At 31.7% G+C, this 12,856-nt stretch overlaps 1 protein-coding gene across 1 annotated transcript in view; it reads left to right on the top strand.

The window, feature by feature from the left end:
• Positions 1–12,856, top strand: part of LOC126747207 (E3 ubiquitin-protein ligase synoviolin) — a 40,292-nt gene that overhangs the window by 875 nt on the left and 26,561 nt on the right. The window contains exons 3-6 of the mRNA XM_050455715.1: positions 8,699–8,851; positions 8,907–9,026; positions 9,080–9,283; positions 10,443–10,690. Of these exons, the coding sequence (XP_050311672.1) occupies positions 8,699–8,851; positions 8,907–9,026; positions 9,080–9,283; positions 10,443–10,690 (725 nt within the window). The remainder of the gene's footprint in view (positions 1–8,698; positions 8,852–8,906; positions 9,027–9,079; positions 9,284–10,442; positions 10,691–12,856) is intronic.

The raw sequence follows: 12,856 nt of genomic DNA, 5'->3' as shown, positions 1-12,856 counted from the left end.
ACCATTTAAAGTTAACTATTTTAGTTTAAAGAAAATTTAATGAAGTGACAAGATGAGTCAGCAAACATGAGATGATTCTATTTTGCAATAAGTAATTCATGTCACTAACTCTGTCGAATTCCTTCGATAAGTCAGTATGAACAGCATCAATTTACTTGTGAAACATCATGACTATCCCGAGAATAAAATATGGGAATAATAAATGAATTCTATTGAAAACTAGAGAACTCTCTAAGACTTAAAGATAAATTAAATGAATTAATAAGGGCTTACTATAAATGCCGTTGACAAATAACTTATATCAATCAAATTCAGTTCATTATTGTAGAGTGCAAAATTTCAGGAATAAACTAAGATAAAAAGCATATATTTTTGCCTATTTTTTCTCAGAAACATTACTTTTGGGCACAAAATCAAGAACCTTCTTTTCAGTTTTAGAACTCGGTGAGTGTTGGCAAAATACAAATTTTGCTGGACCAAAAAGATACTTGCATTATTTCTAAAGAAACATATTTGGGTATGGACTATATACCCATTTTTAATAAATTCATGGATAATCTGATATTCCCAAACTTAGTTTTGTATGTTAATTTGATCTTTAACGATATTAAATGGGGTTTGCTTTTAGGGAACAATTTCTGTTCTATTATACTTAGAGAGTTGATTTAAAAACTACCAGTAAGGAAACCATTAATTATAATAATCTGAAAAGTTTCAAGGACCTACCCAAAAAAAAAGTCAAAATTTTGGCCAATTTTGGATTTTATTATGTGTAACACTTTGCTTTTGGGGGACAATTTCTGTTCTACTGTACTTAGAGAGTTGATTTAAAAACTACCAGTAAGGAAACCATTAATTATAATAATCTGGAAAGTTTCAAGGACCTACCCAAAAAAAAAGTCAGAATTTTGGGCAATTTTGGATTTTTTAATGCAAAACACTTTGCTTTTGAGGGACAATTTCTGTTCTATTATACTTAAAGAGTTGATTTAAAAACTACCAGTAAGGAAACCATTAATTATAATAATCTGGAAAGTTTCAAGGACCTACCCAAAAAAAAAGTCAAAATTTTGGCCAATTTTGGATTTTATTATGTGTAACACTTTGCTTTTGAAGGACAATTTCTGTTCTATTATACTTAGAGAGTTGATTTAAAAACTACCAGTAAGGAAACCATTAATTATAGTAATCTGGAAAGTTTCAAGGACCTACTCTAAAAAAAAGTCAAAATTTTGGCCAGTTTTGGATTTTTTCATGTGAAACACTTTGCTTTTGGGGACAATTTCTGTTCTAATATACTTAGAGAGTTGATTTAAAAACTACCAGTAAGGAAACCATTAATTTTAATAATCTGGAAAGTTTCAAGGACCTACTCCAAAAAAAAGTCAAAATTTTGGGCAATTTTGGATTTTTTCATGTGAAACACTTTGCTTTTGAAGGACAATTTCTGTTCTGTTATACTTAAAGAGTTGATTTAAAAACTACCAGTAAGGAAACCATTAATTATAATAATCTGGAAAATTTTAAGAACCTACTCTAAAAAAAAGTCAAAATTTTGGGCAATTTTGGTTTTTATCATGCGAAAGAAACACTTTGCTTTTAAGGGACAATTTTTGTTCTATTATACTTAGAGAGTTGATTTAAAAACTACCAGTAAGGAAACCATTAAGTTTAATAATCTGGAAAGTTTCAAGGACCTACTCCTTAAAAAAGTCAAAATTTTGGGCAATTTTGGATTTTTTCATGTGAAACACTTTGCTTTTGGGGGACCATTTCTGTTCTATTGTACTTAGACAGTTAATTTAAAAACTAACAGTAAGGAAACCATTAATTATAATAATCTGGAAAGTTTGAAGGACCTACTCTATAAAAAAGTCAACATTTTGGGCAATTTTGGATTTTTTCATGTGAAACACTGCTTTTGAAGGACAATTTCTGTTCTATTATACTTAGAGAGTTGATTTAAAAACTACCAGTAAGGAAACCATTAATTATAGTAATCTGGAAAGTTTCAAGGACCTACTTTTAAAAAAAAGTCAAAATTTTGGGCAATTTTGGATTTTTTCATGTGAAACACTTTGCTTTTGAAGGACAATTTCTGTTCTATTATACTTAGAGAGTTGATTTAAAAACTACCAGTAAGGAAACCATTGATTATAATAATCTGGAAAGTTTCAAGGACCTACTCTAAAAAAAAGTCAAAATTTTGGCCAGTTTTGGATTTTTTCATGTGAAACACTTTGCTTTTGGGGGACAATTTCTGTTCTATTATACTTAGAGAGTTGATTTAAAAACTAACAGTAAGGAAACCATTAATTATAATAATCTGGAAAGTTTCAAGGACCTACTCTAAAAAAAAGTCAAAATTTTGGCCAATTTTGGATTTTTTCATGTGAAACACTTTGCTTTTGGGGGACAATTTCTGTTTTATTATACTTAGAGAGTTGATTTAAAAACTACCAGTAAGGAAACCATTAATTATAATAATCTGGAAAGTTTCAAGGACCTACTCCAAAAAAAAGTCAAAATTTTGACCAATTTTGGATTTTTTCATGCAAAACACTTTGCTTTTGGGGGACAATTTCTGTTCTATTATACTTAGAGAGTTGATTTAAAAACTAACGGTAAGGAAACCATTAATTATAATAATCTGGAAAGTTTCAAGGACCTGCTCCAAAAGAAAGTCAAAATTTTGGGCAATTTTGAATTTTTCATGCGAAACACTTTGCTTTTGGGGGACAATTTCTGTTCTATTATACTTAGAGAGTTGATTTAAAAACTACCAGTAAGGAAATCATTAATTATAATATTCTGGAAAGTTTCAAGGACCTACTGCATAAAAAAGTCAAAATATTGGGCAATTTTGGATTTTTTCATGCAAAACACTTTGCTTTTGGGGGACAATTTCTGTTCTATTATACTTAGAGAGTTGATTTAAAAACTACCAGTAAGGAAATCATTAATTATAATATTCTGGAAAGTTTCAAGGACCTACTGCATAAAAAAGTCAAAATATTGGGCAATTTTGGATTTTTTCATGCAAAACACTTTGCTTTTGGGGGACAATTTCTGTTCTATTATACTTAGAGAGTTGATTTAAAAACTACCAGTAAGGAAATCATTAATTATAATATTCTGGAAAGTTTCAAGGACCTACTGCATAAAAAAGTCAAAATATTGGGCAATTTTGAATTTTTCATGCGAAACACTTTGCTTTTGGGGGACAATTTCTGTTCTATTATACTTAGAGAGTTGATTTAAAAACTAACAGTAAGGAAACCATTAATTATAATAATCTGGAAAGTTTCAAGGACCTACTCTAAAAAAAAGTCAAAATTTTGGCCAATTTTGGATTTTTTCATGTGAAACACTTTGCTTTTGGGGGACAATTTCTGTTCTATTATACTTAGAGAGTTGATTTAAAAACTACCAGTAAGGAAACCATTAATTATAATAATCTGGAAAGTTTCAAGGACCTACTGCATAAAAAAGTCAAAATTTTGGCCAATTTTGGATTTTTTCATGTGAAACACTTTGCTTTTGGGGGACAATTTCTGTTCTATTATACTTAGAGAGTTGATTTAAAAACTACCAGTAAGGAAACCATTAATTATAATAATCTGGAAAGTTTCAAGGACCTACTCCAAAAAAAAGTCAAAATTTTGACCAATTTTGGATTTTTTCATGCGAAACACTTTGCTTTTGGGGGACAATTTCTGTTCTATTATACTTAGAGAGTTGATTTAAAAACTACCAGTAAGGAAACCATTAATTATAATAATCTGGAAAGTTTCAAGGACCTACTCCAAAAAAAAGTCAAAATTTTGACCAATTTTGGATTTTTTCATGCGAAACACTTTGCTTTTGGGGGACAATTTCTGTTCTATTATACTTAGAGAGTTGATTTAAAAACTACCAGTAAGGAAACCATTAATTATAATAATCTGGAAAGTTTCAAGGACCTACCCAAAAAAAAAGTCAGAATTTTGGGCAATTTTGGATTTTTTAATGCAAAACACTTTGCTTTTGAGGGACAATTTCTGTTCTATTATACTTAAAGAGTTGATTTAAAAACTACCAGTAAGGAAACCATTAATTATAATAATCTGGAAAGTTTCAAGGACCTACTCCAAAAAAAAGTCAAAATTTTGACCAATTTTGGATTTTTTCATGCAAAACACTTTGCTTTTGGAGGACAATTTCTGTTCTACTGTACTTAGAGAGTTGATTTAACAACTACCAGTAAGGAAACCATTAATTATATTAATCTGAAAAGTTTCAAGGACCTGCTTCAAAAAAAAGTCAAAATTTTGGCCAATTTTGGATTTTTTCATGCAAAACACTTTGCTTTTGGCGGACAATTTCTGTTCTATTATACTTAGAGAGTTGATTTAAAAACTACCAGTAAGGAAACCATTAATTATATTAATCTGGAAAGTTTCAAGGGCCTTCTCTAAAAAAAAGTCAAAATTTTGGTCAATTTTGGATTTTTTCATGTGAAACACTTTGCTTTTGGGGGACAATTTCTGTTCTATTATACTTAGAGAGTTGATTTAAAAACTACCAGTAAGGAAACCATTAATTATAATAGTCTGAAGAGTTTCAAGGACCTGCTTCAAAAAAAAGTCAAAATTTTGGGGATTTTTGGATTTTTTCATGTGAAACACTTTGCTTTTGGGGGACAATTTCTGTTCTATGATACTTAGAGAGTTGATTTAAAAACTACCAATAAGGAAACCATTAAATATAATAATCTGGAAAGTTTCAAGGACCTGCTCCAAAAAAAAGTCAAAATTTTGGCCAATTTTGAATTTTTTCATGCAAAACACTTTGCTTTTGGCGGACAATTTCTGCTCTATTATACTTAGAGAGTTGATTTAAAAACTACCAGTAAGAAAACCGTTAATTATAATAATCTGGAAAGTTTCAAGGACCTACTCCAAAAAAAAGTCAGAATTTTGGGCAATTTTGGATTTTTTCATGCGAAACACTTTGCTTTTGGGGGACAATTTCTGTTCTATTATACTTAGAGAGTTGATTTAAAAACTACCAGTAAGGAAACCATTAACTATAATAATCTGGAAAGTTTCAAAGACCTACTCTAAAAAAAAGTCAAAATTTTGGCCAATTTTGGATTTTTTCATGCAAAACACTTTGCTTTTGGGGGACAATTTCTGTTCTATTATACTTAGAGAGTTGATTTAAAAACTACCAGTAAGAAAACCGTTAATTATAATAATCTGGAAAGTTTCAAGGACCTACTCCAAAAAAAAGTCAGAATTTTGGGCAATTTTGGATTTTTTCATGCGAAACACTTTGCTTTTGGGGGACAATTTCTGTTCTATTATACTTAGAGAGTTGATTTAAAAACTACCAGTAAGGAAATCAATAATTATAACAAACTGGAAAGTTTCAACGATCTACTCCAAAAAAAAATCAAAATTTTGGGCAATTTTGGATTTTTACATGCAAAACACTTTGCTTTTGGGGGACAATTTCTGTTCTACTGTACTTAGAGAGTTGATTTAAAAACTACCGGTAAGGAAACCATTAATTATAATAATCTGGAAAGTTTCAAAGACCCACTCTAAAAAAAAGTCAAAATTTTGGGCGATTTTGGTTTTTTTGATGCAAAACACTTTGCTTTTGGGGGACAATTTCTGTTCTATTATACTTAGAGAGTTGATTTAAAAACTACCGGTAAGGAAACCATTAATTATAATAATCTGGAAAGTTTCAAAGACCCACTCTAAAAAAAAGTCAAAATTTTGGGCGATTTTGGTTTTTTTGATGCAAAACACTTTGCTTTTGGGGGACAATTTCTGTTCTATTATACTTAGAGAGTTGATTTAAAAACTACCAGTAAGGAAACCATTAATTATAATAATCTGGAAAGTTTCAAGGACCCACTTTAAAAAAAAGTCAAAATTTTGGTCAATTTTGGATTTTTTCATGTGAAACACTTTGCTTTTGGGGGACAATTTCTGTTCTATTATACTTAGAGAGTTGATTTAAAAACCAACAGTAAGGACACCATTAATTATAATAATCTGGAAATTTTCAAGGACCTACTCTAAAAAAAAGTCAAAATTTTGGCCAATTTTGGATTTTTTCATGAGAAACACTTTGCTTTTGGCGGACAATTTCTGCTCTATTATACTTAGAGAGTTGATTTAAAAACTACCAGTAAGGAAAAAATTAATTATAATAATCTGGAAAGTTTCAAGGACCTGGTCCAAAAAAAAGTCAAAATTTTGGCCAATTTTGGATTTTTTCATGCAAAACACTTAGCTTTTGGGGGACAATTTCTGTTCTATTATACTTAGAGAGTTGATTTAAAAACTACCGGTAAGGAAACCATTAATTATAATAATCTGGGAAGTTTCAAGGACCTACTCCATAAAAAAGTCAAAATTTTGGGCAATTTTGGATTTTTTCATGTGAAACACTTTGCTTTTGGGGGACAATTTCTGTTCTATTATACCTAGAGAGTTGATTTAAAAACTACCAGTAAGGAAACCATTAATTATATTAATCTGGAAAGTTTCAAGGACCTACTCTAAAAAAAAGTCAAAATTTTGGTCAATTTTGGATTTTTTCATGTGAAACACTTTGCTTTTGGGGGACAATTTCTGTTCTATTATACTTAGAGAGTTGATTTAAAAACTACCAGTAAGGAAACCATTAAATATAATAATCTGGAAAGTTTCAAGGACCTGCTCCAAAAAAAAGTCAAAATTTTGGCCAATTTTGGATTTTTTCATGCGAAACACTTTGCTTTTGGCGGACAATTTCTGCTCTATTATACTTAGAGAGTTGATTTAAAAACTACCAGTAAGGAAAAAATTAATTATAATAATCTGGAAAGTTTCAAGGACCTGGTCCAAAAAAAAGTCAAAATTTTGGCCAATTTTGGATTTTTTCATGCGAAACACTTTGCTTTTGGCGGACAATTTCTGTTCTATTATACCTAGAGAGTTGATTTAAAAACTACCAGTAAGGAAACCATTAATTATATTAATCTGGAAAGTTTCAAGGACCTACTCTAAAAAAAAGTCAAAATTTTGGTCAATTTTGGATTTTTTCATGTGAAACACTTTGCTTTTGGGGGACAATTTCTGTTCTATTATACTTAGAGAGTTGATTTAAAAACTACCAGTAAGGAAACCATTAAATATAATAATCTGGAAAGTTTCAAGGACCTGCTCCAAAAAAAAGTCAAAATTTTGGCCAATTTTGGATTTTTTCATGCAAAACACTTAGCTTTTGGGGGACAATTTCTGTTCTATTATACTTAGAGAGTTGATTTAAAAACTACCGGTAAGGAAACCATTAATTATAATAATCTGGGAAGTTTCAAGGACCTACTCCATAAAAAAGTCAAAATTTTGGGCAATTTTGGATTTTTTCATGTGAAACACTTTGCTTTTGGGGGACAATTTCTGTTCTATTATACTTAGAGAGTTGATTTAAAAACTACCAGTAAGAAAACCATTAATTATAATAATCTGGAAAGTTTCAAGGACCTACTTTAAATAAAAGTCAAAATTTTGGCCAATTTTGGATTTTTTCATGAAAAACACTTTGCTTTTGGGGGACAATTTCTGCTCTATTATACTTAGAGAGTTGATTTAAAAACTACCAGTAAGGAAACCATTAATTATAATAATCTGGAAAGTTTCAAGGGCCTACTCTAAAAAAAAGTCAAAATTTTGGACAATTTTGGATTTTTTCATGCAAAGCACTTTGCTTTTGGGGGACAATTTCTGCTCTATTATACTTAGAGGGTTGATTTAAAAACTACCAGTAAGGAAACCATTAATTATAATACTCTAGAGAGTTTCAAGGATCTACTCTAAAAAAAAGTCAAAATTTTGGGCAATTTTGGATTTTTTCATGCAAAACACTGCTTTTGCGGGACAATTTCTGTTCTATTATACTTAGAAAGTTGATTTAAAAACTAACAGTAAGGATACGATTAATTATAATAACCTGGAAAGTTTCAAAGACCTACTCCATAAAAAAGTCAAAAGTATGGCCAATTTTGGATTTTTTCATGCAAAACACTTTGCTTTTGGGGGACAATTTCTGTTCTATTACACTTAGAGAGTTGATTTAAAAACTACTAGGAAGGAAACCATTAATTGTAATAATCTGGAAAGTTTCAAGGACCTACTGCATAAAAAAGTCAAAATTTTGGGCAATTTTGGATTTTTTCATGGGAAACACTTTGCTTTTGGGGGACAATTTCTGTTCTATTATACTTAGAGAGTTGATTTAAAAACTACTAGGAAGGAAACCATTAATTGTAATAATCTGGAAAGTTTCAAGGACCTACTCTAAAAAAAAGTCAACATTTCGGGCAATTTTGGATTTTTTCATGCAATACACTTTGCTTTTGGGGGACAATTTCTGTTCTATTAAACTTAGAGAGTTGATTTAAAAACTGCCAGTAAGGAAATCATTAATTATAATAATCTGGAAAGTTTCAAGGACCTACTTAAAAAAAAAAGTCAAAATTTTGGCCAATTTTGGATTTTTTTATACTCAACTTTCGATCAATTTTTTTTTCCAATTTCACTTAAAAAACGTGCATTTACAGGACAACTTTTAATGCTAAAAAAAAATAACATTTTAAAGAATCTTAAAGGCAAATTCCTTCCACAAAACTAACCGTTAACCCCCTATTCAATTGCAGCATTTAATGGAGAGATCCTGGTACGCCATCACCGAGACCTGTTTGGCTTTCACGGTATTTCGGGACGATTTCACCCCGAAATTCGTGGCCCTTTTCACCCTTTTGCTATTTTTAAAATCCTTCCACTGGTTAGCGGAGGACAGGGTGGATTATGTAAGTTTTCTTAATGAAATAGTGAGGACACAATTGAAAATCGGACGTTTTTCAGATGGAAAGGAGTCCGGTCATTAGTTGGCTGTTCCACTTTAGGGTGCTCAGTTTACTGTTGCTCCTTGCAGGGTTGGATTTCTACTTTATCAGTCACGCCTATAGTTCGACTGTGACAAAGGTAGTTTTTAGAGAAAAAAGTGGATTTTTTATTTAAAAAAAATTGTTTTTCAGGGTGCCTCAGTGCAGTTGGTATTCGGCTTCGAATACGCGGTTTTACTCACTGTGGTGCTGAATATAGCGATCAAATATGCGCTACATTCGGTGGATTTGAACAGTGAGACCCCCTGGGATAACAAGGCGGTTTTCCTGCTTTACACCGAGCTGGTGATGGGATTCATCAAGGTGATCCTGTATGTGGCCTTCGTGGCTATCATAGTAAGTCACCTTAATTTTTAATTAACCCAAATGTGCTTTAAAGTTCAAGTGTTTTATCGGTTTATCGGAATTTGCCAATATTTATCGATTGTTTGAGAGAACAATTGGGGATTTTGTCGTGTTTGTGTGACTACTGCAGGTAAATATTTGCTTAAACTGGTAACCTCTGGGTATTTTTAGGTAAAAAAAAAATACTTTAAATGCAGCACTATTTAAATGATCACACTAATTAACATAATAAAAAAGTTACAGACAATTTTGTTAGAGAACAATTTTTTTTCCAACTGTCCAGCACCATTTTGGGAAATTTTTCAAAAACTAATAATTTTTCAAAAAATTTATAGAGACATTAAATGAACCTTTAACCTTGCTCAATCTAGCTCCATTTAAATTACCTGTTTAACTAATATAATAAAAAAGTTACAGCCAATTTTGTTAAAGAACAATTTTTTTTCCAACTGTCCGACACCATTTTGGTCAATTTCTCAAAAAGTAATAATTTCTTAAAAAATGTATAGAGACATTAAATGAACCTTTAATCTTTTTCAATTCAGCACCATTTAAATCACCTCCCTAACTAAGATAGTAACAAAGTTACAACAAATTTTGTTAGAGAACAATTTGTTTTCCAACTGTCTGACATCATTTTGAGCAATTTCTCAAAAACTAATAATTTCTCATAAAAATTACAGAGACATTAAATGAACCTTGAACCTTGCTCAATCTAGCCCCATTTAAATCACCTGTCTAACTAATATAATAAACAAGTTACAGCCAATTTTGTTAAAGAACAATTTTTTTTCCAACTGTCCGACACCATTTTGATCAATTTCTTGAAAACTAATAATTTCTCAACAAATTTATAGAGACATTAAATGAACCTTTAACCTTGCTCAATCTAGCTCCATTTAAATCACCTGTCTAACTAATATAATAACAAAATTACAAGAAATTTTGTTAGAGAACAATTTTTTTCCAACTGTCCGACCCCATTTTGGGCAATTTCTCCAAAACTAACAGTTTCTAGGGACGAAACGTCAACAATGTCTTTCATTCGTAATTCAATTTTCACAAGCGTCATTGCTGACACTTTCGCCCCTGGAGCCGCGCCCTTTTTTATGCCCGGAAACGCACCTGAAAGTCACAAATCGTCCCTTAGGTGCGAATCTACACGCTACCGTTGTTCGCGTTTCGGCCGATGTACTACACCATCCGGAACTTCAAGAAGGCCTTCAGTGACGTCATATTATCCCGAAGGGCGATCCACAACATGAACACCCTGTACCCGGACGCCACCCCCGAGGAACTGGCCGCAGCCGATAACGTTTGCATCATTTGCCGCGAGGAGATGGTCACTGCGTCGAAAAAGTTGCCGTGCAACCACATTTTCCACACCTCGTGTCTCAGGTAAGAACCGCAGGAAATCTGTTAAAGTCAATGTGAAAATAGGCTTCATTATCAAAAGAGGCAATTTTTCAAAAACTAATAATTTCTCAAAAAAAATATAGAGACATAAAATGAACCTTTAACATTTTTCAATCCAGCACCATTTAAATCGCCTCACTAGCTAAAACAATAACAAAGTTACAGCGAATTTTGTTAGAGAACAATTTTTTTTCCTACTGTGGAAAGGTGTAGTTACCATAGGGTGTATGAAATAAGACCATAACAAGGTTTGGTAATAGACTGATTTATTGTATGCTTGATTCCTCTGAATACAGTTTGGTTGTGACGCATTATAACAATAACACAACCTCGGAACAAGGTTATAATAATATAACATAATATAACAAACCTTGATGGCACCACATCTTTCCCTTTCGAAAGAATGGCTTTCATCCGCGCATGATGGAAGACATTCGTTGTCTATTTGAAAAGATGTAGCGTTACAACACCTTAAGCCTGAATCTAATTTACCTTTTTGATTTTTTTTTCAAACTACCATCTAAATTATACAATGTTAGGGTTTATGAAATAAATTGTAATCTATAATAATAATTCTTGATACGAATATAAAGTAAATAAAACAATAGTTCAAGTACATAGTAACGATAATAATAATACTATTTACATATTATTATGACATGCTCCTCCGCCCTTGAGGGAAATGTTTGAGAAGCAATTTAAAAACAAACTACTATTATTATTATATCATACTGTGATATCAATCTGTAACTATTTTGCCAGTGGTACCACTAAAGTTAATTCTTAAAAATAGAAAAAAAAATAGAACGGTTTTCTAAAGCTACTCACTACCACTTTTGGCACTTTGGCAGTACTTCTGCACTCGGTTTTTATGCACTTTAAGTTCTTTTCCGTTTTCACTTTTCACTGTACAGTTTACATTATCAATACTTTTTACTACAAAAGGACCTTTGAACCAAGGATCAAGTTTTGTGCGATTTTCGTTGTTAATCATAATCAAGTCACCTGGCTTTAAATTGAGACCTTGTCAGTTCGTTAGGAATTTGAGGGTTTTTTGCAAAAACTAGCTCAAAAGGAGTATAGTTATGCAAAACTCCTGGTGTTGTATTATAACAAAATGAAAAATATTTAAGACAACTGTCCCAGTCTGTCCGCGTTTCATTAACGTATGATCGCAAGTATTCATTTAATACCCTATGAGTTCTTTCGCACCCCCCAATGCTTTGATGGTGGTAAGCGGTAGAAAATTTGTGGCTAATATTCAGTAAGCTAGACAACTTCTCCATAACTTCATTTTTGTATTCGGTACCCAAATCCATTCGGATCTCTTTCATGAGGCCGAAAACTAAAATAAAGCTGTCCATGATAGCTCTTGCTACAGTTGATGCCTCTTTATTTAGCACTGGTACGACTACGAGGTATTTGGTCAACTGGCACTGCATAGTTACAGCGTAAACATTGTTTTTATCACTCTTAGTGAATGGTCCAATTGTGTCTATGCACACTATGTCGAAAGCCTGTTGCGGTGTAATGATGATGGGTTCCTTATGGGTGATTTTACTTTTATTTATTTGGCACTTTCTGCAGTGCTTTACGTAGCTTGCAACGTCACGCGCCATATTCTTCCATCGATACTTGGTCCTTATCTTCTTTAGTAGCCTCTTTTGGCCGCAATGGCCTCCAAAGAGTGGGTCATTGTGGAATTTCTCTATAACTCCTTGTTTTTCTTTGTCGTCATTAATTGTTTTGGTGTCACCATATAAAAATATTTCCAAGTTGTCTAAACAATCTTGTCCTACTAATTTGAAATCGTCTAATGAGCACGTGCTAAATATTTTATCATTTGTTTTTAATTTAATTTTTTGCAAATTGTTTTCACGAGCCAAAATTTGAAGCTGAGACAATGTTTTCCCTAAAGAAAAATTGCCATTGGTGAAACATATTTTGCTTTCAGCGCTGATTTTATTTTTTCCACAATTATCCTTAGATAATCTGGCTTAAGCGTGAATTTTACTGATGGGATTTTAAATAAATTGTAATTGTCATTTGCGAATTTTATTTTATTGCAATTTTCTTGAATTGTTGTAGCATGAGTTCTTGCCGAGGTTTCTGCATTGTCAGCTAGGACTACTTGTTTTTTCTGTGTCA

Source organism: Anthonomus grandis, chromosome 19 (assembly GCF_022605725.1).
Source record: "Anthonomus grandis grandis chromosome 19, icAntGran1.3, whole genome shotgun sequence".
NCBI lineage: Eukaryota > Metazoa > Arthropoda > Insecta > Coleoptera > Curculionidae > Anthonomus > Anthonomus grandis.
Note: the sequence above shows the minus strand (reverse complement) of the source record. Positions and strands in the feature narration are given on the sequence as shown.